Below are 27,043 nucleotides of genomic sequence, written 5' to 3'. Positions count from 1 at the left end.
ACACCCCTTTAAAAGCAAAAAAAAAAAAAAAAGCGGGGGGAGGGGCACCTGGGTGTCTCAGTCGGTTAAGCATCAGACATGATCTCATAGTCCATGAGTTCAAGCCCTGTGTCGGGCTCTGTGCTGACAGCTCGGAGCCTGGAGCCTGCTTTGGATTCGGTGTCTCCCTCTCTCTCTGCCCCTCCTCTACTCATGCTCTGTCTCTCTCTGTCTCAAAAATAAAGACATTAAAAAAAATTTTTTTAAGCAAAAAAACCCCTTTCTTTATCCCCAACTTGATATCTTTTTTTTTTAAATCTCTACAGTGCCTCGAGACTCTTCGAGAATCTCATAGATGCTGAGAACAGAAAAAATCACCCTTTTAATTTTCTTTTTACATTTATTTCTGAGAGACAGAGACAGAGCACGAGCAGCGGAGGGGCAGAGAGAGAGAGAGGGAGACACAAAATCAGAAGCAGGCTCCAGCTCTGAGCTGTCAGCACAGAGCCCGATGCGGGGCTCGAACCCATGAGAACCGTGAGATCATGACCTGAGCTGAAGTCGGACGTTCAACCGACTGAGCCACCCAGGCGCCCCCATCCTTTTAATTTTCTACTTGGTATTACAATTATTTATGTCTTTGCCATACAGATTAGCTTCTTGAGCGCAGGAGTTGTGTACATCGTATTCATTTTTGTGTCCTCCACAGTATGTAAGGCAATGATGTAGTAGGCACTCAGTAAATATTTACTGATGTGATGTAAATTATTTCAACAGCCTTCAATCTAGTCTACCTTGTACTTCTAAGACACATTTTTGTCATGCCATTTTTTGCCAATCCAATGCTTTCTGTGGTGTGCTGTGTTTCCTCATAATCTGGCCCATACTTGAGCATTTTACTCAGTTTAGAACAGATTTTTAACACTCAACCTCTGCTCTGGTCAGGCTGGTCTTGTGGGCCTCCCACATTGTGTGGTCATTCGTGTTGTCTTGTCTTGACTTCTCTTGTCTTGTAAGACCTACCGCAAGCACTGCCTTTCCATGGAGCCTTCTCTAACTAGCCCACTCATCTTTTCTACATACTTTTATGACACTTGCAAATTATACCCCAGAGTTTGAACTTATTCCATATTTTATTACATAAGATTGTTTTCATTTTATTTCTTTAATGTTTGTTTATTTTTTGAGAGGAGAGAGAGAGAGAGAGAGAGAGCAGGGGAGGGGCAGAGAAAGAGGGAGACACAGAATCCGAAGCAGGCTCCTGGCTCTGAGCTATCAGTTCAGAGCCGGACGCGGGGCTCAAACTCACGAACCCTGAGATCATGACCTGAGCCTAAGTCAGATGCTTAACTGACTGAGCCACCCAGGCACCCTACATAAGATAATTTTATCTCACCAGCTAACTTGAGAATACAGAGTCCTATCTTACTCATCTTTGTATTGTTCTGTAGCTTAACACATATGTAGGCCATAACTAAGGAATATTTGTTGGATTGATTTTCCTAATTATAATTTTCTACATGTTTTATCTTCACTTATGATTCATAACCCATTTGGCAGTGGTTTTTAAGGCCTTTTTTCTTTCTTTTTTTTTTCCCTCCCCCCTGAGGCTTTTAGTCTCAAGTTTCTCTGCAGATTTTGTTTTCCTGGTATGTATAAGTCTACAAAAATGTATAGTATTTAAATACATTAAGGGAGCATGTCATTACCTGGTCTACCCCATGTACATGTAATCCATTTTATAAAAGTAAAATCTGGGGCGCCTGCGTGGCTCAGTCGGTTGAGCGTCCGACTTCGGCTCAGGTCATGATCTCACGGTCCATGAGTTTGAGCCCTGTGTCAGGCTCTGTGCTGACAGCTCAGAGCCTGGAGCCTGTTTCAGATTCTGTGTCTCCTTCTCTTTCTGACCCTCCCCCATTTGTGCTCTGTCTCTCTCTGTCTCAAAAATAAACGTTAAAAAAAATTTTTTTTTTAAATTATAAAGGCAAAATCATCCTGCAACACTCTAACGCTGTAAACTGGGTTTTTGTATGGTAGGTTTCTTTGAAATGGGCCACCCTGGCAGTTGCAAGTTTACTTTGCCACAGATGATCCCCGACTTACAATTTTTCAACTTTATGACGGTACAAAAGTGATACACATTCAGTAGAAACCTTACTTCAGATTTTGAATTTTGATCTTTCCCTAGGCTGGTGAAGTGTGGTACGATACTCCACATCATCTGCAGCAGGGCATCAGCCACACAGTCACGAGGGTAAACCACCAGTGCACTTATAACTGTACCCACACAACCATTCCATTTCTCACTTTCAGTACAGTATTCATCGGCTATTCAACACTTTATTACATTAGAAATTAGATGAGGTCACATTCAACAGTTTATTATACAATAGGCTTTGTGTGTGTTAGAGGATGTTACCCAGTTGTAGGCTGATATAAGTGTTTTGAGCATGTTTAAGGTAGACAAGGCTAAGCTATGGTGTTTAGTAGGTTTGGTGTATCAAATGCATTTTCAACTATAATAGTTTCAATTTATGATGGGTTTGTGTGGTTGTAACCCCATCATAAGTTGAGGAAGATCTATAGAGAGATTAAAAACAAAGAAATCTGCTATAGTACTAAATCTTATGTAGAATGCTGCTTCCTTTCCATCACAGATGAAGAAACATCGCCTGAATGATATGGAAAAGGGAAATGAAAGCAGAATAAGGAAGCTTAGTGCCTTCTCCAGGTTTTAAAGTCACCCTCTCTTAGCCTTATGTACCCTCAACGTTAGCTGCTTCACGTTTCTCTGAGGAACTTCTTGTTTAGTCTTAAAAAAAAAAGGCTCTGAATTTTAGGATGATACTGATGTTAGTTTTATTCTCTGTTAATTTACCCAAGTGATTAACTTTGTGCTCGGGGTTTAGTAACAAATAACATTATTTCCATAGTTGAAATAGCTCAATTATGACTGATCGTTCTGCCCAAGAAATACACAAAAATGAGGTGAAGAATACCCTGAATAGAATATAGGAGACTAGAAAATTAATTACCTTTGTGATAAAATTATCCAGTTTACACTTTGAGGAAAGAAAACAGGACTCTCTACTCCTCCCCATTCGACAGACAGCTACATCTTCTGGCGCAGTGCCAGCCGTGTCCCGAAGACACGATGGTGAAGGTCAGAGTAAATGGATTTGGCTATATGGGCACCTGGTCAACAGGGCTGCTTTCAACATCAGTGACCTCTCCATTGACCTCAACTGCATGGTCTACATGCTCCAGTATGATTCCACCCACAGCTAATGCAGTTCTATTATTTCTATCAAGCTCACCCATGACTGATTCAATGGCACATTCAAGGCTGAGAACAGGAAACTTGTCGTCAATGGAAAACCCATCATCTCCATCTTCCAGGACCGAGATCCTGACAACATCAAATGGAGTGATGCTGGTGCTGAGTATGTTGTGGAGTCCACTGGGGTCTTCATCACCATGGAGAAGGCTTGGGCTCACTTGAAGGGTGAGGCCAAGAGGGTCATCATCTCTGTACCTTAGCTGATGCCCCCGTGTTTGTGATAGGCATGAACCATGAGAAGTATGACAACTCTCTCAAGATTGTCAGCAATGCCTCTTGCACCACCAGCTGCTTGGCCCCACTGGCCAAGGTGTTCCATGACAATTTTGGCATCATGGAGGGGCTCATGGCCACAGTCCATGCCATTCGGCCACCCAGAAGACCATTGGTGGCCTCTCTGGGAAGCTGTGGTGTGATGGCTGAAGGGCTGCCCAGAACATTATCCTTCTACTGGCGCCGCCAGGCGGTGGGCAAGGTCAGCCCCGAGCTGAATGAGCTCACTGGCGTAGCCTTCCATGTCCTCACCCCCAATGTCATGGATCTGACTTGCCACCTGGAGAAAGATGCCATATACGATGACATCAAGAAGGTGGTGAAGCAGGTATCAGAGGGCCCCCTCAAGGGGATCCTGGGCTACACTGAGGACCAGGTTGTCTCCTGTGACTTTAACAGAGACATTCACTCTTCCACCTTTGATGCTGGGGCTGGCATCGCTCTCAGTGACCACTTTGACCACTTTGTCAACCTCATTTCCTGGTATGACAATGAATTTGGCTACAGCACCTGGGTGGTGGACCTTATGGTATATATGGCCTCCAAGGAGTAACAGCCCCTGGCTGCCAGCCCCAGCAAGAGCAAGATGAAGAGAGAGGCCCTCAGCTGTTGGGAAGTCCTTGCCCCAAATCATCCCCCAACACACTGAGAATCTCCCAATCTCCACACCATTTCCATCCCAGATCCCCTGAAGAAGGAGAGGGGTCTGGGGAGTCATGCCTTGTCATGGACCATCAATAAAGTATACTGTACCCAGCCCCCCTCAAAAGGGAATATGGGGAATAATTGGGGAAAATAGGAATGTTCTAAATTAAAAATACACATTATTTCTAACACTTTCTGTATAGATTATCTGCTTGATGCATTTTTCACTAGAAATACTTGATCCCAGTGGACATGCCCCATTATCCTGGGTGTTTCTTTCTATTACTTGGCAATGTTTGCTCTAAGGAGGAAGGTTAGTTTTACCAAGAGATCAAAATAAGACATAACTAAGGAGTACTTGGGGTACCAAAGATAAGACCCTTCCCCCAAGTATATAATGACTGTGATACACTTGGTGTGTTAACAATCAATTGCAAGGTAAGTCACAATAAATTCATTAGTAGTAATAAAGTACTGAAATTTGCAAGTGATATATCTAAGAACTAATTGGAGCAGATTCAGGTTATCTCTATAATAACATCACTTTGATATGTGTGCATTTCAATATGCCTTCTGGGAGAGGAAGGGGGGAAATTTTATAGATAGCTATCAGAGACTGGCATTATGCTGTGAATGTATCATGGAAATATGTCATAAATGTGAACATCTGTCTTCTCTGCAATAGTGAAGAAAAGTTGAAAACACCTGACCCAAAGAATGTCTGACAATGTAAATTATTTTTGTCACTTAGTTTCCATTTCCCCTTCTAATGGCAATAGAAGGGGATCTTAAACTGGGGACCATCCCCCAAAACACACACACTCCTGGGCTTGAGATAGAAGCAACTTCACCCCTAGTTCCAGGAATAGGTGTAGGCTCCAACATTAGCCTCTCAAAGCTTTGCATCCCTTTGGCTATAGTGACTGGGAAAAAATTTTTTTCTTTTCTTTGGCTGTGATAACTAGCAGAAAGAATTGAACCTTTTATAGGAACTATATTTCCAAAGAAACCCCAAACCTAACAGTCTGTTTCTTTTCTAGGCTCACAGCTAAAGTTGAGTAGTCTCCAAAAAGGGCATTTTCCCTATGCCCACCTCTGGCATAGCCATGGAGAATAAGGACCAGAAAGATCATCTAGTAGGAAGAGCCAGAGGTCATGGTGGACAATAAGGAAGATCTTTACAGAGAACAGACCTAGAGGTTCCCAGTTGGCTGGCCAAGAAACTCACTTTACCAACAAGGAGACTCTTCTATATTCCTGCCGATCAGGATATAATAGATGTTGTAGAAAAATGACAGCTGTGTGCTATTTTCCATACATTCACCCCTTTCCAGAGGTAGGCTTTTCATATAGTTACCCTGTTTCTTATCTTAAAGCTATATTAGATATCAGATATGTTTTAGGTTGCCAGGCCTCAAGGGGCCATTTCCAAATTGACGAAGAAGACTATGTGTATACATCAGCCAAAAATCCTGGTCTTAGAGCTGAACACAATAACCAGATAAAGCCCTGGGTTTTTTCACCAGGGAGGGGGTATTGGTAAGTAGTCTTTTATGTAGGCATGAACAGTTCTTTTTAATTTATTTTTATTATTTATTTTTATTTATTTTTTTAATGTTTATTCAGTTTTGAGAGACAGAGTGTGAGCAGGGGAGGAACAGAGAGAGGGACACACAGAATCTGAAGCAGGCTCCAGGCTCTGAGCTGTCAGCACAGAGCCCAATGCAGGACTTGAACTCACGGACCGTGAGATCATGACCTGAGCCGAAGTCAGATGCTTAACTGAGCCACCCAAGTGCCCCAATAGTAACATCATTTTTTTTTAAAATTAATTAATTAATTTATTTTTTAATATATGAAATTTACTGTCAAATTGGTTTCCATACAACGCCCAGTGCTCATCCCAAAAGGTGCCCTCCTCAATACCCATCACCCACCCTGCCCTCCCTCCCACCCCCCATCAACCCTCAGTTTGTTCTCAGTTTTTAACAGTCTCTTATGCTTTGGCTCTCTCCCACTCTAACCTCTTTTTTTTTTTTTTTTTCCCTTCCCCTCCCCCATGGGTTTCTGTTACGTTTCTCAGGATCCACATAAGAGTGTGGAGGTTCCTCAGAAAAAGTAACATCATTTTTAAACATTTAAAATTGGAAGGTACTAAACTGCCTGTCAAAAGTAAAGTGGATACAAAAATAGCAGTATATTTTCCCAGAGACTCTAGTGCTACCACAAGAATGAACTATGCCTTCAGAAAATAAACGAATCTCACAAACACAGTTTTGTTGAAAAGAATCCAAGCAACAAAGAATTCCTACTGTATGATTCCCTTTACGTAAATTTTTTTAATGTTTATTTTTGAGAGAGAGAGAGAGAGAGAGCCAGGCAGGGGCAGAGAGAGAGAATTTCAAGCAAGTTTCACACTGTCAGTGCAGAGCCCAATGTGGGGCTTGAACTCATTAACCGTAAGATCAGACCTGGCTGAAACCAAGAGTCAGATGCTCAAGCAGCTGAGCCACCCACACACCTCAGATCACATGGTAATTCTATGTTTAATTTTTTTGAGGAACTATCAAACTGTTTACACAGCAGTTGCACCATTTTACATTCCCAGCAGCAATATTTCAAGAGTTACAACTTCTCTACATCCTTGCCACACTTAATATTTTCTGCTTTTTTGTAATAGCCATCCTGAAGGGTGTGAAGTGACATCTCATTATGGTTTTGATCTGCGCTTCCTTAATAACCAGTAAAGAGCATATTTTCATATATTTAACAATCATCTGGATATTTTCTTTGGAGAAATGTCTGTTTAGTCCTTTGCCAAGTTTTACATTGGGTTGTTTTGTTGTTGACTTGCAGGTGTTCTTTGTATATTCTGGATAGCAATTGCTGATTAGATATATGATTTGCAAATATTTTCTCCCATTCTCTAGGTTGTCTTTCACTCATTTGAGTGACACTTTGATGCAGTTCTTAGTATTGATGAAATCCATTTATCTGTTTTTTTTCTTTTGTTGCTTATACTTGTAGTGTCATGTCTAAGAAAAGCCAAGAATATTTATCCCTATATATTTTCTAAGAGTTTTATGGTTTTAGCTCTTACATTTGGATTTTTAAACCATTTTGAATTAATTTTGTATATGGTGTGAAGTAGCATTTCAGCTTTATTCTTTTATATGAGGTTATTCACTTGCCCTGGCACCATTTGTTGAAAAGACTATTCTTTCACCATTGATTTATCTTGGTACCCCTGTTGAAATTCAGTTGAACATACATGAGCTTATTTCTGTTTTTAATCCTATTCCATTGATCTATATCCTCATGCCAGTAATACACTGTCTTGATTCCTGTTGGTTTGTGGTAAGTTTTGAAACTGGCAAGTGTGAGTCCTCCAACTTTGTTCTTTTTCAAGACTGTCTTAGCTATTCTTGGTCCCTTGAATGTTCATATGATTTTAGTGTCAGCTTGTTAATTTCTACAAAGAAGCAGCCCTGGGATTTGATAGGAATTGTTTTGAATCTATAGATCAATTTGGGGAATACAGCCATCTTAATGATATTACCTTCCAATCCATGAACATGGGATGTCTTTCCATTTATTTGGGTTTTCTGAATTTCTTTCACCAGTGTTTTGTAGTTTTCAAAGGATAAATATTGCATTTTAGTTAGATTTGCTCCTAAGGATTTTATTCTTTTTGATGCTATTATAAACGACATTTTAAAAAATTATTTTAGAAAGAGAGTGCACAAGCAGGGGGAAAGGGACAGAGGGAGAGAGGGAGAGAATCTTTTATTTTATTTTGAGAGAGAGTGAGCAGGGCGGGGGGCAGAGAGAGAGAGGGAGACAGAGGAACGAAGCAGGATCCTTGCTGAGACCAGGGAGCCTGATGTGGGGCTTGAACTCACAAGCTGTGAGATCATGACCTGAGTCAAAGTCGGTCACCTAATCGACTGAGCCACCCAAGTGCCCCATAGAGTGAGAGAATCTTAAGCAAGTTCCATGCTCAGTTCAGATCCCAACACAGGGCTCGATCCCATGACCCTGGGATCATGGCCCTGAGCAGAAATCAAGAGTCAGATGCTCAACCGACCGAATTACCCAGGCACCATGGCATTTTTTTCCTGATTTCATTGTCAGTCTGTACATTGCTACTCTATAGAAATAACCTTAATATCTATCTATCTATCTATCTATCTATCTATCATCTATCTATTATTTTTGAGAGAGAAAGAGGGAGAGAACGAGTGGGGGAGGAACAGAGAGAGAGAGAAGGAAAGAGAGGATCCCAAGCAGGCTTGTGCTGTTAACATGGAGCCTGATGCGGGGCTCAAACTCAAACTGTGAGATCACGACCTGAGCTGAAACCAAGAGACAGATACTTAACCAACTGAGCAACCCAGATGTCCCAACATTAATTTCCATATATTGATCTTGTACCTTGCAGTTTTGCTGAGCTCATTTATTAGTTCTAATAGTTTTTTAGTTAATTCCTTAGAATTTTGTATATATACAATCTTGTCATCTGCAAAAGCGTAACATCTTTACCTTGTCAAATCTATATATATAGAGTCTGAGGAAACCAAGCCTTTAGGCTTAGACTTCACCCAGAAGTGAAAAAGTAGGTTCTTGAAGTCCTTGGACAAACTCAGCTTATAAGTGTTATGAAGCCTGTCAATGACTCATAAAGGCTTTTCAAGAGCAGAAGAGCCTGAACATTCAGCCAAAAGGGTACATATTGTAAAAAGAATGAAACTGCCCAGGATTTCTAGAATATCTGTGTCACTAAAAGTTTAATGGGCTATCACTTGCAAGTTTTCATTTCCTCGTCACAACATCTGTGACGTATAGTGAGAAACAAGGTGTATTGCAGTGGTGAAGAGAGCTAGGACCTTAGATTCAGAAAGAGCAAGCAATCAGCCAAATCTAGAGTATGACACATTCTGCTGGCCAAATGATCTGGCTTCTCCATGCAATCAATTATAGGAAGAAAAAAAAGTATGTGAGTTTGGGGGAGTGCAGGTAGGGGCGTGACTGTCGTGGAATACAGAACACTTAGTAACAGCCAAGTGCAATGTGTAAAACCGTTTGGATACTGATTTGAGTAGACAGTAAAAAGACACCTTTAAACAATGGGAAAATTTTTAAAATGGACTGAACAGTAAATGATATTAGGAAACGATTTTGTTTGGCTAATTTGTTAAATTTGTTTGGCATGCCAATGGCATGGTGATTATATTTAAAAGATTCCTCAGGGACGTATAATGATTATGAGTGAAATGATATCTGGGATTTGCTTTAAAATACTAAATTTTAAAAAATGGAAGAGGAATAGATGACATAAGATTGGAAAATGTTGACACTTGTTCAAGATGGATGATGTGCAAATGAGGCTTCACTCTACTACTCTCTCACCTTTTGTATAGTTTAAAATGTTCAGGGGTGTCTGGGTGGTTCCGTCAGGTGAGCTTCCAACTCTTGATTTGGGCTCAGGTCATGATCCATGGTCATGAGATGGATTCCTGTCTTGGGCTCCACACTGAGCATGGAACCTGCGTAAGAGTCATTCTCTCTCTCTCTCTCTCTCTCTCTCTCTCTCTCTCTCTCTCTCTCCCCCTCTACCCTCCTCTCTCCTGCTTGCACTCTCTCTCCCTCTCTAAAATTAAAAAATTATATAATGACAGATTTAATTGCACAATTAAAGTTTTCTCTGTTAAAATTTCAATCATTAATTGCAGTCTTTTTTTTTTTTTTGTAACTGCGAACACTGGAAACAATATAAATTTTGATTTTGGGGGGTTAGTTAAATTAATTATGTACATCCAGGAATTTTACCTATAAAAATAATAATGTTTTTAGGTCAGGACCTATCAATTCTGGTATCATTTTGGAAGTTTTTTCTAATGCGAACAAATGAAGAAGAAATCAGATGTAAAAATCAGAAAGAAAGGGGTAAAATTTGCCTCTGTGGATGATACACTATTGACTCAAAAAAATCGAAGAGAATCAACCAAAAAACATATAAACAAAAAGAGAATTCAAGATAAGGTATCTGAGTACAAAAACCAACATAACAACAACCACCAACAGCTTTCAAATATACATCTAACAAGAAATTATGTTGGAAAAGATCCCATTTAAACTGTAAAAAAAATAATAATAACAGGTAAACATCCTAAACTTGAAAAAAAGTTTAGCAAGAAATGAACAGTATCTTTAAGGGCACAAAAGAGTACAGGAAAAATATAAAGGCATCTCTCCTTCTTAGATAAGAAGATTCAGTAGTATGATGCGGTCAACTTTCCCTAATTAAGATATATATATGGGGCACCTGGGTGGCTCATTCGTTTAAGTGTCTGACTCTTGGCTTCCGCTCAGATCATGACCTCACAGTTCATGAGTTCGAGCTCCGCATCGCATCAGCCTGCGCTGACAGTGCAGAGCCTGCTTGGGATTCTCACCCACCCTCTCTCTCTGCCCCTCCCCTCCTCAAAATAAAAAAATAAACTTAAAAAAAAAGATATAAATTTAATGTGATCTAAATAAAAATACTAGCAGGATTTTTTATAAACTGCCAAACTGATTCTAAAGAGCAAACGGAAAAAGTAAAAAGCAAGAATATTCAGGAAGAATTCTAGAAAAGGAGAGTGATAAGGGGGAAGACTAAACCATTAGATATGAAAACAAGTATAAATGTGTGATACTGGTCAAGTGTAGACATTAGTGCACTGGAATAGAAAATCTGTATACAAATCCAAATACATACAGGAGCAGAGTAAATTTGTTGTCCATATATCCGTACCAAAGGAAATTCTAAAAGAGGCTCTTTAGGCAGAAGGAAAAAAAAATCCCAGATCAAAATAACAGAATGGTGTAGATTTGCCCAGTGGGGAGTGAGACACCTCTCAAGCTCAGCTTTGGCCCTTTCAAAGCTCAACAAAAACTACTTGCAGATTGCTGAAAGTTCTCTCTCATGCCTGCACATTTGAATATGCTGTTCTTTGGGTCCAAAATGCCTTTTCCCACGTCCCCATCTGCCAAACCCATACTTAACCTTCAAAAAAGTTCAGGAGTCATTCTGTGCAGTAGTGTTTCTTTGAGAGGAGACAAGAGTATGTGCAGTGTCTCCTAAGTGTTGACTTTTCTCCAGTTTCTTGCATCTCCATTTTGTTCTCCATCTGTTATTTGCTTTTTACAACATGGCCAGAGGAATGTTGCTTAAAATATAGATCTGGTCATGTCTGTCTCCTGCTCAAAAATATTTGATGTCTACTAAATGCCTGTGTATCTATAAAATAAAGTATGAACTTCTTGGACATGGAAGGCATTCAAGGCCTTCCAGGCTTGAACTCCAATCCACTTTGCTCACCTCAGATCTACTGTAGATGCCTTGTACTCTACTCTAGGGTAACCCAACCCCCTCACCATTCCTTAGTTCTCTCGGCGGCCCCTCGTTCACCCAAAACTTTCTGCCTGATTTGCCCTCCCTCCCTCTACCCACCCCACCTCCATCTTTCCCACCCATTCAGATCTTTCAAAGCTCTGTTCTCAGTGAAGCTCACTAAGAATTCATGATTCATGGGGCACCTGGGTAGCTCAGTCAGTTAAGCATTCTACTTTGTCTCAGGTCATGATCTCACAGTTCGTGGGTTCAAGCCCCGCATTGGGCTCTGTGCTGACAGCTCAGAGCCTGGAGCCTGCTTTGGATTCTGTGTCTCCCTCTCTCTCTGCCCCTCCTCCACTCGTGCTCTCTCTCTCTCTCTCTCTCTCTCAAGAGTGAATAAACATCAAGAAATATTTTTTTAATAAGAAAATAGAAATTAAAAAAAAGAATTAATGACTCATGGGGCACCTGGATGGCTCAGCTGGTTAAGCCATTGACTCTTGATTTTGGCTCAGGTCATGATCTCATGGTTGGTGAGATCGAACCCCACGTCAGGCTCTTCACTGACAGCCTGGAGCCTGCTTGGGATTCTCTTCCTCCCTCTCTCTCTGCCCCTCCCCTGTTTGCTCTTTCTCTCTCAAACCAAATAAATAAACATTACAAAAAAGAATTAATACTTCATTCCTGAGCTTGCATAATTAGCATTTATTTCATTATGGGTCTATATGTCTTTCACTAGTCTATAATGTTCGTGAAGTCAGAGCTGTGTCTTACTAGTTTGTTTCATCCTCCTACCGTTTAATACACTGCTTATGGGGTGCTGTGGTGGCTCAATGTGTTAAGTGTCCAACTCTCGATTTTGGCTCAGGTCATGATCTCATGGCTCGTGAGTTCGAGCCCCACATGGAACTCTGTACTGACAGCATGGAGCCTGCTTGGGATTCTCTCTCTCTCTCTCTCTCTCTCTCTCTCTCTCTGCCCCTCCCCTCCTCACACTCGCTCTCTCCTTCTCAAAATAAATAAATACTTTTTTATAAATGTACTGCTTACAACAGGGTAATAAATATTTACACACAAAAATAAATAATTTTTGTATAGAATGAAATAAAATAGTGCCTGATGCATGGTAAGTATTGAATAAATGCAAACTCTAGTGGTGATATTAGGTTCTCAATAAACATTTTGAAAATGTGAAAAATGGCAAAACGTGTTGTGCTGATTTATTATTAGCCAGCCACAGTCTTTTAGAGTTAATACTGCTTGGAAATCATTATAAGAGTTTCCTCTTTTGATGACAGCAAACGTTTAAGTTGTAGAACTTCAGAAAGAGCCTTAAGGTATTTTTCAAGACTCAGGTTCATGTGTCATTAACCTGGTTCCCTCACAGATAGAATTATATACTGAAGTCTCCTTATATCCATGGAATTCCCAAAATTTACAAGTCCTTAGTAGACAGTAAGCACTTCATAAATGTTGGCTGAAGAAATGAACAAATGAGTGAATTAGGATGAACTGTTTATGTGACAGTCACTCCAAGCAAACCGGGAGCACACCAAATATAAGGAATATGTGAGTTTTGTGGGGTTTTTTTGGTCACCTTTTTGTTTCCAGCACCTAGCACAGTATCTGCCACAAAATGAATATTTACTAAATAGGTATTTATTAAATTAGAGACAGATAAATACTTGGTTTACTTTAAAAATGCAAAGAAGGCATATTTCTAATATCACATAAACTTGTACCAAAGATTTATGAATATATTTATGAATTGGGGTGGAAAACATAGAAATTTCTACCTTCTGGATACAGAAGAAGTGAATTTGGAGACTGAGACGTCAGGTCACCTTAGTCCTTTAGATGGTTAAAGCAAACTAGTCCCTGTGAATAAGAATCTATCTAAAGATCTCTAGCCTCAGACTATTTGCACAGCATCAGCCCCACGACAACAGTCAGAGCAGGCTGTGGTCATATCTCTTAGCTGAGGAAGGTACACTTGTTAGGAAAATTGCTACTGTGGCCACAATGAAAAATAAAGGCCTTGGGTGGAGGGAGGGAAAGTAGTAGGAGTGTCACTCAAAGCACAAACAAACCGGGAAACTGATTGGACAATCTCTATATTGCTACATCTGCTTCAAGACAGGCACACCAACTCCCTTCCAAAGTACATCAGTATGTTGCACCATCGTAGAAGGAATGGAAAAGCAGGATGAGGTTGGCTGGTTGAAGTCACATCTTGGGGAAACTGGCCAGGTTGGCAATGCCACAAGCGTTGTTCTTATTCCGAGCCATAAGGATATAGCCTTTGTTTCCCCAGTTTTCTCCCCAGCTGTGGGATCAATGAAGGAAAATATTTAGTACCCTCAGTGTATTTATTCGTTAAAACACTTAACTGACTATTGAGCTAGGTACGGGTAGTATAAAAAATAAATAAAAGTTTTTACCTTTGAAGAGTTTAAAGTAAAGGAATAAAGACATAATGCTATAGGCCTCAAAGGTATGAGAGATCGCTTGTGATCAAGGGATGAAGACCTAATGAAAGAGGTGGCATTTAAAGTAGGCCCAGGAGCCGCTGGATGGCTCAGTTAGTTAAGCGTCTCACTTCAGCTCAGGTCATGATCTCACGGTTCATGGGTTCAAGCCCCGTGTCAGGCTCTGTGCTGATAGCTGAGAGCTGTGAACTCCCCAGACTCTAGGACTCCTGCTCCCTGGAGGGTGCCAAGGACAGCAAGTTTAGTTAGTGCTGCTGCCAGGCTAGTATTGGCCAGTGAGGAAAAGAAATGTATAATTCTCATAAGTTTCCCCCCCAAAGTCACAAGGGGCTGAAGAGAAAAGGGGAGCTGAAATACCCTGTAGTTTTATTTCTTCCCAACAATAGGGAAGGAAACATTAAATGCTGCTGTTGTTGTTCTCATACCTACTTTCTGAAAAGTCTTTCTCTTCACATGCTTCAAAATGTTGGGCCATTTTTTATACGTGTTATCCTAAGTGTATATGGAAGGGCACAAAGTTGCACAGGAGGATTAAACCTCTACTTGGTTCCCTACTGCTTTCAGACATGCTGATGATGGAAAGCTCCCTAAGAAACTGGTCACATTATAGAAAAAAGAAAGAAAAAACTACATAATTCCAGACCTCCTCCTGGTTTCCTGTGCTCCTGGATGTTCTGGTTAGTTAGGTCTGCCTGTCTGAGGGGGCCGTGAGATCACCAAAGGCAGACGTCCTGTTCACTTGTGTATGACTAAGCATCCCGCATGTGGAGCACCTGCCCGACACACACTGTATTACCGTCTGGCCATTAAATGTTAGAATTAATAGCCTCTAACTGGGAAGGGAGAACTAAAAAGTCTGAGACAACTTTCTCGAGTGAGAGCAAGGAATGCTTGGAAGTTGGAGTCGAGGTTGAGCATTAACAGAGTGATTCAGTGACAAACTTAGTGTCCCCATCATTACCTGTTTTTAATTATCCAGTGCTTGTTTCCTTTCTGGATCCCATATCCCACTGCCAAAACCGCATGGTTCAGATTATCGCTATTACAGTTTTCATCGTAGTACACACCTAGGAAACAAACTGTCGAGGTGAAGCTTTCTGTAGGCCAAGGATCCCCCCGTGGGGTCTCCCGGTCTAGGAGACCCTCTGCAAAATCCTGCCCAGCCAGGAGGACTGACGACAGAGATGCACGGTGGCAGCTGTGTTTCCCTCCAGGAGACTCAGTCTAAATATGGAAACTAAGTACTCCAAATGCTCGGTGGCCTTCGAGAAGCTGCCGAGCCTGCATGACATGAGGTGGGTGATTGTGCTCTGCGGGAACAGCTCCTTACCTTTGCTGTAAAACTGGAAGGAGGTCAGGCTTGCATCAATGGCCACAGAGATGGGTCCCACTCGGGCCACTGCCCTCTTCAGGGCTTTCTCGTTCCCCTCAGGGATCTCTCTGTACCCTCTGCACTTAGCTGCCTTGCCTGTTGGGTTGTACATACAACTTTCATCCTGGAAAAAACAAGGTTAAAATAGGACTAGGACAAAGCAACAGGCCAGAAACTGGTAAGTGAGAATCTCCACCAATGCTTTGATGTTGGTGAACTGACTGGGATGGCCGACTTAGAGTCTTTAGAGAGGGTCTGTCCTCTCCTTACCATTTTATTTTATTTTATTTTTTAACATTTATTTATTTTTGAGAGACAGAGCGTGAGTGGGGGAGGTGCAGAGAGAGAGGGAGACACAGAATCTGAAGCAGGCTCCAGGCTCTGAGCTGTCAGCACAGAGCCTGATGCAGGGCTCAAATTCACAGACTGTGAGATCATGACCTGAGCTGAAGTCGGAAGCTCAACTGACTGAGCCACCCAGGCACCCCTCCTTACCATTTTAGACAACTATAAAAAAGAATATGAAAAGTGGATACCTTGCACATCCACAAAAATCAGCTCTAGGTTTTTTAAAGCATAAATGTGAAAGGAAACACTGTAAAACTTAAGAGAGAACATTTTTATTCCCTCAGGGTAGAGAGAGAGATCTGAAATAAGTTGTTTTTAAAGGCACAAATCATCTTCTGGCCATGTAGTATGTGTGAGCCTCAGAGGGCAGGGAGGGACCAGCTGCTGTGTGGGGAGGAGGCCAAGGCCAAGACCCAGCTGGGAGGAAGACCTGGGCCTTATACACATATACTGGGGGGGCTAGTGTGAGGCAGAGTTTTGGCTGGTGCTCTCATGAGAGACTTTGGTAAAACCACAAAACATGACACTAAAACATATTGAGGAACTTGGCGATTTTGCCTGTGAATTTCTAACACTGTGCTTTGGAGGTCTAGTTAACAATGATATGTTTCACTGGCAAGCCACAGTTACAAAATCTAATGGCAACCCATGTCAACATGGTATATTCTTTTTGGCAATTCATTTTCCTCAGACTATCCTTTCAAAACCCTAAAACTGAATCTATAAGAACATATTATCAAATTATTAACAATAATGGCAGGATGTGACATGACATTCTAAGACTACAGTAGTCTCCTTTCTTAATTTCTCAGGATTCCCTTGTTCTCTGCCATATAATCCAAACCCCCAAGATTCAGAATATTAAAAATGGAATATGTGTCTTATATGGCAAATTCTTCATTTTAATTGATTATGAGACCAAAATCATTCCACGTTGCCCTCAAATACTAAAGAGATCATTTGTGGGGGCAGGCTAGCAGAAATCAGAAGTCAGATGCTCTTTCTTTAAAAATTTTTTTAAGTTTATTTGAGAATGACAAGAGAATGAGCGGGGAGGGGCAGAACGAGAGAGACAGAGACAGAGAGAATCCCAAGTAGGCTCTACACTGTTAGCACTGAGCCCAGTGTGGGGCCTGAACTCACAAACATTGAGATCATGACCTGAGCCAAAACCAAGAGTCAGATACTTAACTAACTGAGCCACCCACGTGCACCAAGAAGTCAAATGTTCTTTCTATTCCAAAATAAGGTTTATTATATGATTTTCATTCATTCAAATTATTTCAACTCTCTGAGCTATTAAACTGCCTCTCAAAAAACTCGTTAATATAGTACAAAATAAATAAGGTATCAATGGATAATGATCGACTATTAGTTCTGATAGTATTTAATTTCTTTTTCTTTAATATAGTTATACAATCCTTCAAGTTGGCTGCCTGGGTTAATCAACATGGAAAAAATTGTAAACATAAGCCTGGTTTGGGGTGTTTTTGTTTTTGTTTTGTGTATACTCTTGGGATTTAACTTTTTGATATCAAGTGACAACAAAACTGTGTCAAAAGAGTATTTGAGAATTTAAAAAGAGTATTTTGCCATGTTCGAGTTATCTCACTAATTGGTCTGAAGTATTCAGAATTTAAAAGCCAATTTGCTAGGGCAGATTTAGTACGGTGTCCTCAAGTTACCACCTTATAGTAAGTAGCAGCCCAAGTTCAAACATGGACTTGGGATCCAGGAGTTCTAAAAATTGTATACGGATGAAAGAATTTTTTTTTTTTTCAGGTACAACCTCTAATTTATCTGCCTTATATACCTGACAGCTAAAAAACCACAGCATGGAATAGTAATGGGCTGAAATGTACAGATTAATGTACTGTTTTGATATGGCCAATGTCATGAAGATGTGTTGAAGTGACCATACTTGTTGAGTATCCAGTGAAATGGATTTGTTCAGTCATTCACATTAATGAGCATTTTATTGCAACAGACATCATTTTAGATGACTAAACACTAATGAATAAAATTCACTGCTACTGGATTTTTTAAAGGCACAAATTGCAGAGGAAAACTATCATTTTACTAGACTGAAATGAAGAACTTTTCAAAGTTGAAAGATATAAAGAGAATAAAGAGACAAATGTTCACCTACAACACACACCGTATTAGTATCTAGATTTCTTTTTAAAATTCCTAAAAATCAGGACACATGGCTGGCTCAGTCAGTTAAGTGTCTGACTCTTGGTTTTGGCTCAGGTCATGATCTCACAGTTCGTGTATTCGAACCAACCATTGGGCTCTGCAGCTGGCAGCACAGAGCCTGCTTGGGGTTCTCTCTCTTCCCTCCCTCTGTCCCTCCCCTGCTCACACTGTCTCTGTCTCTCTCAAAAGAATAAATAAATAAGTAAACTTTAAAAAAATTCCTAAAAATCAGTGAGAAAGAGCAAAATAACCTAATAAAAATGTGCCAAAAATATAAACAGTCAATTCACTAAAGAAGAAAGGCAGATGGCTAGATAAACATACTGATGAAGATGGGACTCCAAGGGAATTCTTACATACTTGAGGTGGGAACATCAATGTTTCAAAATACCTTGGTAAACAATTTGTCATGACTTAGTCAAGTTGAAGACGCATGTATCCCAAGACTCAGACAATTCTGTTCCAAGGTATTATAAAGTTGTTGTTGTTGTTTTAATGTTTATTTATTTATTTTTGAGAGAGAGAGAGCACAAAGAGGGGAGAGGCAGGGGGGGGAGACACAGAATCGGAAGCAGGCTCCAGGCTCCGAGCTGTCAGCACAGAGCCTGACGCGGGGCTTGAACCCACGAATTGTGTGATCATGACCTGAGCCGGAGTCAGACGCTTAACTGACTGAGGCACCCAGGTGCCCCAAGGTATTATATTCTACTAAAGACATTTTTGCACATTTGCACAGAAGATATGCTGAGCATGTTTGCAGATGAACAGATATGGTAGATCAATCTTGGCGCTGCTACGTGACTAGTGCTATGAATTTGATCATCTGTTTTATCTCTTTCAGTGTCAATTTCCTCACCTATAAAGTGAGGATAAGTCTACCTTACATGTCTGTTACGAAGATTAAATGAGAAAATGAACTAAGCATATGGTTTAGTATATAATAGCCATCCTGATTACTCAAACTTGCTATCCCTGCTTCAAAGGCTCCTGTTGCAAAGGCCCTATGTTATATTATCTATCAACCCTATGTATGTACATAAAAGCTCTTAGATTCTCTTCTTTTTAGATAAGAAAGGTCAGCAGACCTTCCTATTCCTAAAGGAGGAAGTGAGTTGAACCCTGAAGTTGCAACAAACATGAAGCAACTTATTTTTTCTCTCATTTTGTACATGTCAGTAGTTAACTTACATAATTTGCATAAACATTCCCCAAACTCACACTGAGATCGTGCAAAATAAAGACATGCGATTTGGTAAATTACCAAGTGTGGGTTTGGGGAATCGGTGACGGGAGCAGAGGAGCTGAGTAACAGGTTGCAGAGGACCCCCCAGAAGTCCATGGGGTCACCTGTGCTCTGTCTTCTCTAGGGCAAAGAGGTGGGTAGGGCTGTGGGGCCTAAGGCCCCCAAATCTCCAAAGCTATGGGACTCTCCTTGGCCTTCTATAGGTAATTATCCCATCAGGAAGGCAGGATAGGGGAACAGAAACCAAGATTTATGGGATTATCTCCAGCATAAAATACTCTGCTGGGGAAGGAGGAGCCATTACCGGGAAGTCTCACCTGTCCCACATACGGGTAGGCATCTTCAGAGTCAATGCCCCTGTTTTTCTGCACATACTGGAAGGCATTGGTCATGTAGCCCCCTCCGCAGCCATCATTCTCAGAAACACAATCCACAAGGTTCTGGGGGCTCAGATTTAAGAGTTTGCCAGTTTTCTTCTTGAGCTGGCCCTCCAGGGCACCCACAGAGCTAAAAGCCCAACAGGAACCACACTGACCCTGAGGAGCATAACAGAAATTGTCAATCACTGGGGCGCCTGGGTGGCGCAGTCGGTTGAGCGTCCGACTTCAGCCAGGTCACGATCTCATGGCCCGTGAGTTCGAGCCCCGCGTCAGGCCCTGGGCTGATGGCTCGGAGCCTGGAGCCTGTTTCCGATTCTGTGTCTCCCTCTCTCTCTGCCCCTCCCCCGTTCATGCTCTGTCGCTCTCTGTCCCAAAAAATAAATAAAAAGCGTTGGAAAAAAAAAAAAAAAAAAGAAATTGTCAATCACTGCTGTTCACACTTTTTGTTTCTTCTCTCTACACTGTCTGCTGGAGCCCCATATGTGTTACAAATTCCAACACATGTGTGTCCCCTTTTCTGTGAAGGCTTCCTATTTCCCTTCATTTAATATTTGCTGCATGGCTCTATTGCTATTGTTTCCACTGATAACTATTGCTACATTGTCACCATTAGCTGCAGAGGAGCAGGGCACTGACTTTGCAACCCACAAGATATGTGACCTTGGGTAAGTTACTAAGCCTCTCTGTGCCTTAGTTCCTTATCTGTAAAATGTGGATAATAATGTACTTAATTATGGATTATGGAGATTTAAAAAGTTAATTCATGTAAAGGATTTATAAGTTTCTGACATACAACATCTCAAAAAATGCCATAACTATTAGTATTTGTGCAGCTAGATTGTAGATTTTTCTTTCTTTCCTGTTCTATTTTTGAAGAATGAGGATTTCTGGAGGACATAGGGTATGTCTTGGTTATCTTGAATCTCCACTGGCTAGCACTATACTTGGTCGGTTCTGAAAAAGGTGTGTTTGTTGAATGAGGGTTAAATCAATTCTTCATCTGGCTGATAAAATGATCATTGGGGTTGTGGGAAAACTGGCATTCTCTTGCTGGTAAGAATGTTAATATTGTAAAAAATTTTTTGGAAAGGATTCTCTGTGACCTAGCAATTACAATTTTAGGCTTTATTTTGTATTAATATTTGCACACGTTTTCATAAACATATGCACAAGGGTGTTTACGGCAATGCGACTTGTAAAAAAGAAAAAACAGAAACAATATACATGTACAAAAATAGGTGATGACTTAAATAGAATAGGCTATATTCTCTGAGCAGTGGGACACATCCCTTAATTCCTTGCCATCCTCCCAGTTCCCCCCTAGTTAAGAACAAAGACACAGAAATAGGTCATGCCAGCTTACATACCTACATAGGAGAAAGGAGGGTACCTGGTTTTTGACAGGAGTAACATATCCTTTCTTTCGATAATCAATGGAGTCTGGGGCTCTGCTCTCCCAGTCTGGGATATAGAGGGTGTCATTGCTGCGGGAACGAGAGGGGGGTACTTTGAGTCCAGTCATCTTCTGAACCACCTCTTCACTGGTCTGGGACAAAGAACAAAAAGGCCAGCCATAAGCAGGAAACTAAGGCAAACAGGGCAGGTAGGCCAGGAGCTGAGGTTCAACTCACCATGTCCCCCAAGTGGTTCATGGCCAGTTCATATGTGTGGACACCAAGAGAGGCCTCAAGATTATGGATGGAAATATGCTTCAAATTTTTTTCCCATATTAAACGCCGGGAGATTTCATCCACCTAAACAGAACATAGTCAGTACTGGCATGGACTATGTCCTACATACAAAGTAACATAAAAATACTGTGGAGGTTTTTAGGAAAAAAGATGAAATTTACAATCATACAGAGTTTACAGTCTAGTTGGGGAACTGACCATGGGATTATTAAGAGCAGGCAAAAAAAAAAAAATGTAAATAAATACAAATAATAGAATGCAAAAGCTCTGGAGAGATGTGTAGAAAAACTGCTTATGGATTAATAGCATTAATCTGAAAAGTCTTCCCCAAAGAGAAATAGGACAATTATAAAGAAAAGGAAGGCTAGAACTTGAGGGAGGGTGAGTGGAAGAGGAGGAATGAAACTGTGTTAAAGAGTTCAAGAACAGGGGTGGGTTTGGCTGGTTGGAGTGGTTAAGGTTTTTAGACTGAAGAAGGGAGTCTGGAAATTAGGAATAGACATCTCGAGTGCCGGCTCCCTGACCATACTCCCCTCCAGGTCCCCAGGCACCTTGTCGTTATACTGCTTCCCATAGGTCTTCTTCCATAGCTCCCATTGTGTGTCCAGTATCGCCTCAGGATATAGAGCAAAGGTCGCTGTGGGCAGCAGCAGTAGAATCTTGAGTCCCCACATCCTGGGAAAGGGGATAATTAGGGGAAGTTCTTCTGTGTGCCAAGGGGTTCACAGCCTGGCTTGGGATGAGGAAACAGCTGGAGCCATATTCCCAGACAGCTGGTTCTTAACCTTTGGGAGTCACAGACTTCTTTGAGAAGCTAATAAAATTTCACAGTCCATCACAGTCCCACTCATCCAAAAAATGCATGCACACACAATTCTGGGAAATTCCTGAACCAAAGAGAAGAACCTCTTCCTTGGGACCATGAGACAAAAGAAAAGAATTTATAAGGAAGGGATACAAAGAACTGAGAGTGACCTGTGCATGATAAAACGATATGAAGGGTCTGGGTTTGGACTGAGTGCTGATACATCTGACCTAGGGAGATTCAAAACACACACACACACACACACACACACACACACACACACACACACACACAAAACCAGAAAACCAGAATTGGGCTAGAAAATGGACAATCAGAATGGACTAAGCACCTGCCTCCTCTAATGTCCCCAGCAGACTTGGAGACAGACGAGGTTGGAGGGGGGTTGGAGAATACACAAAGGAGAAATTTCCAGCTAAATTTTGCTGCCTATTTATTTCTTCAAGGCATTATTCACTCCCTTGCTTAAATTCTGATACTTTTTCAGATCTTGCCAGGAGAGGACAAGGAAGTATTTCCTATTCTTTTTGAGATGTTTACTATCTCCTTGGTTATGTATTTCTTCCTCCTTTCTCTTCCTGCTCTCTCCTCAGGCAGGAAACTACCCTAATCTCAACCAGATGCTATGGGAAGGAGGTTTTCTTTCTTCTTCCTGACAGCAAAAAACCTCTCTGACTGCCTCACAGGACAAAAAGCTTCACAACCAAAGTTTGTCAGAAAAATGTAAGACCCAAAAGCAGTGTTCTATGATCATTAAATTCACAGCTTTTCAGAAGTTTACTCTGGCTTCACTCATTTCTTGCAGCAGCTTGCTTAATTCCATGTTCTCCATTTTAAGAATTTACAGTCTGAAGTAAATTTTTGAATTTACAGTCTAATTTTTGTGCAATCTTTGCAGACTGGCAAAACACTCTAAGATATTTAATATCTGCAGTGTTAAGGGCTTTGAGATGAAGCAGAAAAGTGCCTCTGGGCACCATTCCTCCTCCCAGCTAAGTTAACTCTTTTGGTACCTTTGGCTAAAACCGCAAACCCTAAAGGGAGAGGCCACTCCTTGAGGGATAGGTGAAGGATTCCCTATATCCTAGGGTTTCACTAACAACCATGTATACATACATATAAAGCACAGAAGGAATCCTAAAAATTTCCAGCAAATTTTATTTGGCCAGGAAATGACTGAAGGGCATATTGTTGTTTTCACCCACACAACTACAAATTTCACCACGATCTCCAAGTCACTACATCCCTTATACCCCTAAAATGGGCAAAGGAAGGAATGAGAAGTAGAAAATTTTACCTGCTGATGGGGTTCTGTGCTCCGGGCTCCTTTCGACGGGGAAGTGTGGATAATGTGGGTGGATGACTAGGGGTGCTGGATTTATTCCATTAGGATTGCGGAAGTCAGTTCCAGCTGTTGGCTGGAAAATTTGAACAGGGGAGGGAGGCGGGGAAAGAAATGCTGAGAGAAGCAGGGTCGGAGAGGGAAGGAAGCGGCGGATACGCAGTGGTTTTGTGTGCATGTCAAGTATGTGCACCAAAGTGGAAAGTTGCTGGGTATTTAGTTTCTCATGACTGTCTTTGAGGGCAAAAAGACTTCCATACACATTTATTCAAGCTGGGGCTTACCTTCACTTTGATGGTTAATAGGACACAGCCCTGATCTTCTCCATCTTTCTTTATTACATAGTATTTATGGTATTAGGGACTACATCTTTTCCTGCCCTTTTCCTGTTCTCTCTCCAACTTCAAAAACTCAGTTTTCAAATTTGTCTGACCTGAGGGTCAGACATCCAGCAAGAATGAAGGAATAAACATGAAAGACTAGAAAAAAGTGTAATGGAAACCACAGGCTCAAAAATCATTTGTATGTTGTAAGTTTGTTGGCTAAAAGTTGTCAATACCTCTCCCAGCCTAATACGGTTTTCTTGAGGAAGGATATGCCCAGAACGCCCAGATGAAGCTGGTTCTGAAAGTAACCCAAACCAGCCCTCCTCGTTATTAATGACAGCACTTGAATCAGTGCATAGCACTGACAAACTCACATGTGACTTCTTTGTTGCTAAAACTCTCAGATGGTAGGATGCCTGAACATTATGTTTCAATTATTAAAATCCCCAATCCAGGACCAGTCATATGAGCTTCTCTAAATGATTCCCCCAACATCCAGGCATGTGACAGATCATAAGAGTCTAGTTCAGTCCCTAAGCCACATCCCCAAATTCCATTTTCTTCCGTAAACAGAGGCGGAGGAAGAGGAAAAGATGGTTCTTGGAACAGAAAATACATAGGATAGATTCAGTTTCTAGCTGGATTGCATATAGACCCTCAAGAACACAGGTTTATGCCTGTAAGTTTTAAGATTTGGTAATGAACCACATGATCCTAGAGGGAAACCAAGTCCAGACCTGCATAGTTTAAATTTCCCCATCCCTAATTCCTTTTATTCCAGGAGAGCAAGAGATACTTGGGGAAGGAATGTGATGTGCCATACTGGTCTCAAGTCTCATCTTTGTCCGCTCTGAAGGACATGGGCAATTTCCCAACCCCCATCTCATGGTCAGATGTCCCTGCTGATTTTACTCAGAGTGAGTCAGGATCAGGAGGACAACTAAGGAGTGCTGAGTGATCAGAGGCCTTATGATTTCTGAATCCTGAAATTATAGATACACTGTGCTTTATGTTTGCGTATTTGGAGCTCAAGCTATGGAATCAACTAGTTGTGGGTGGGTATTTGTTGTTCACAAGCTGGAAAAGAATAATAAAGCCGCAATCAAGATCACACAACACAAGAACGTTTACAAAAGGAAAAAATATTTTGTTTTAAAATCTTTGCTACATGTCATTATTTTTGCCACTGTAAAGCTCAGCACAGATGCCAGCAGTACAGAAATGGCCAACAAGAAAAAAAAAAAAAAACAATCAAAAATAAAACCCTGAAGGAAAAGCAGAAACAAAACCCCCAGAGCATCTTCTCCCTCCCCTCTCCTTCCCCAAAAGCCCTATAATAACTGTACAATATTATAGTCCTGATCACATTTAAAAACAATTATTAAAAACAAGGATTCCATTGGAAACTCAACTTTTTGGCTTGTTAAACTGTGATATAAATATATATGTATACGGTATGTGTGCACATAGAATAAAAAAATAAACTGTCTCCTTTTCAACTCCACTACCTGGCACCAGACTGGAGACAAAAGGGAGAGAAACCCAGTAATGATGTTCTCTCAGCCTCTCTAAGGCCACCTATGCCCCTCAGTCTCCTATGGCTACGTTTAATATGTCTTCTCCTTATTAATTCAATCTTGCACTTAAGATACTGGCCTGAGCCAATTAAAAAAAAAAAAAAGTGGCTGATACACATGACTGTTACCTGAGGAAGGTAGAGAGAGAGTAGTAACCTGTATCTGCATTTATATGGCTATAGTTAACTCTGTGACCCTGTTAGAATGGGAGTCCAGGCCCCACCTATCACATGGATTCATACTCTTGTATCATAGCAAAATCTAATCTTAAGATTGGAGGGAGCAAAGAGGAAGAACTATAGGTCCAAAACAGACCCAAGTCTCAGTTTCTAGTCAGACTGAACTGGGAATGGGATGAAGGAGGCTACTTTGCAAGATATGGTATTTGGTTTAAACTCCAGCAGTGAAGATTTCCCTGGGACTGCTAATCCAAGAAGTTGAGTTTCCATGCAGAAATAACCTCTACAGAACACACATCATATGTGATTCTGACAGAAAAATGCAGCAAGTATGGCCAAGTATGGGGCTTTTAAAAGGGGGTTATCTTCCCACCCTAAACATCTGTAATGTTTCCAGATCTACTCTATAAGGTGAGAGCACCAAAAGCGGGAATGACCCAGCTTTACTACTAAATATGTTCGATGAGAGACCAACCACATCAAAAGACTTTATATATCTGCTTACAGTTGCATATTGGCTGGGCATAGATGTAAGTGCAGCAAAGACATTTATTTAAATACTCTTTGGCTGCAATACTAAGTGGAAAATACCTAGAAGATTAACTCCTTAGGACTCTTTGAAAATTACATGGAAAAACAAAGATAAAATCTGAGACAAATTTTGCATAACTCCCTAATAGGGAGAAACAGACACAGAAACACACATGTGCACACACATACCGCGTACATACGTGTGCCCACACGCATACGCGCGCGCGCGCACACACACACACACACACACACACACACACACACACACTCTTTCCTTCTCCCTCTCTCACTTCCTCACTCACCAGGCAGCAGAAAGAGCCTATGCTCACTTCCTAAAGCCATACAGGTATATGTAACCTACCATGTTTCATGGTCCTCAGATATGAGGATATTTCTCCTCCCCCTAACCTTATTCAGAATTTCTTTCCAAAACAAGCCACAGTATCCAAGGCAAATAGTGGATGAATGGATGTCAGGTTCTCTAACCTGCCTATTGACCCTAGCACAAATCATTTCTGCATAAATCTCTGGTCAGGAGGTGTAAGGAAAGGCATTCTTAACTTCACCCAGCCTCAGTTTTTCAAAGATCCCCAAAGCCTTCAGGATTCACCCCATTTCTTCTCAGAGGCAGGAAGGCAAGGAAAGGCCAGAAGGGGAAGGGGCACACATCAGGGGTGAGGGAAGGGAAGGGAGAGGGACTTTTATTCTCTTTACAGGAAGATTTGCTTTTTAAAAACAAACTGTGACTTTCCTCCCCCACCCCTTATCCTCACCCCAATAGTTCTATTCTGAAAAGGAGGGAAACATAGTTAGGTCAGGAAATTCTTCGTTGTTGTAGCTGTTGCTCTGGTCTCCCAGCATGGACAGCATCTCCTAATAAGAGAAAAAAACAAGTCTGGGTCACACACCTTAATAATCCCTTACATGT

At 41.1% G+C, this 27,043-nt stretch overlaps 2 protein-coding genes and 1 pseudogene across 7 annotated transcripts in view; 1 reads left to right on the top strand and 2 right to left on the bottom strand.

The window, feature by feature from the left end:
• Nucleotides 1–3,133: 3,133 nt before the first annotated feature.
• LOC131503997 (glyceraldehyde-3-phosphate dehydrogenase-like) lies at nt 3,134–4,288 on the top strand (annotated as a pseudogene).
• An 8,964-nt stretch (nt 4,289–13,252) lies between these two features.
• Nucleotides 13,253–24,799, bottom strand: CTSK (cathepsin K). Of its 3 annotated transcripts, none has more exons than XM_058715867.1 (8): nt 23,458–24,799; nt 21,889–22,122; nt 21,278–21,400; nt 21,037–21,192; nt 19,584–19,802; nt 15,435–15,600; nt 15,066–15,171; nt 13,253–13,941 (listed from the first exon to the last, which is right to left on the bottom strand). In XM_058715867.1, the coding sequence occupies exons 2-8, from the start codon at nt 22,009–22,011 to the stop codon at nt 13,842–13,844; spliced, it is 993 nt and encodes a 330-aa protein (XP_058571850.1). In that variant the 5' UTR covers nt 22,012–22,122; nt 23,458–24,799; the 3' UTR covers nt 13,253–13,841. The 3 variants fall into 3 exon arrangements, with proteins under 3 accessions (XP_058571850.1, XP_058571852.1, XP_058571851.1); XM_058715869.1 differs by having other exon boundaries at nt 21,889–22,066; XM_058715868.1 differs by having other exon boundaries at nt 21,889–22,012.
• Nucleotides 24,800–24,954: 155 nt separating this feature from the next.
• ARNT (aryl hydrocarbon receptor nuclear translocator) overlaps nt 24,955–27,043 on the bottom strand; it is an 80,390-nt gene continuing 78,301 nt past the window's right edge. For all 4 annotated transcript variants that reach the window (XM_058715865.1, XM_058715862.1, XM_058715864.1 and 1 more), the window contains exon 22: nt 24,955–26,988. In XM_058715865.1, the coding sequence (XP_058571848.1) occupies nt 26,899–26,988 (90 nt within the window). In that variant the 3' untranslated portion in view covers nt 24,955–26,898. The remainder of the gene's footprint in view (nt 26,989–27,043) is intronic.

Source organism: Neofelis nebulosa, chromosome 2 (assembly GCF_028018385.1).
Source record: "Neofelis nebulosa isolate mNeoNeb1 chromosome 2, mNeoNeb1.pri, whole genome shotgun sequence".
Taxonomy (NCBI): Eukaryota; Metazoa; Chordata; class Mammalia; order Carnivora; family Felidae; genus Neofelis; species Neofelis nebulosa.
Note: the sequence above shows the minus strand (reverse complement) of the source record. Positions and strands in the feature narration are given on the sequence as shown.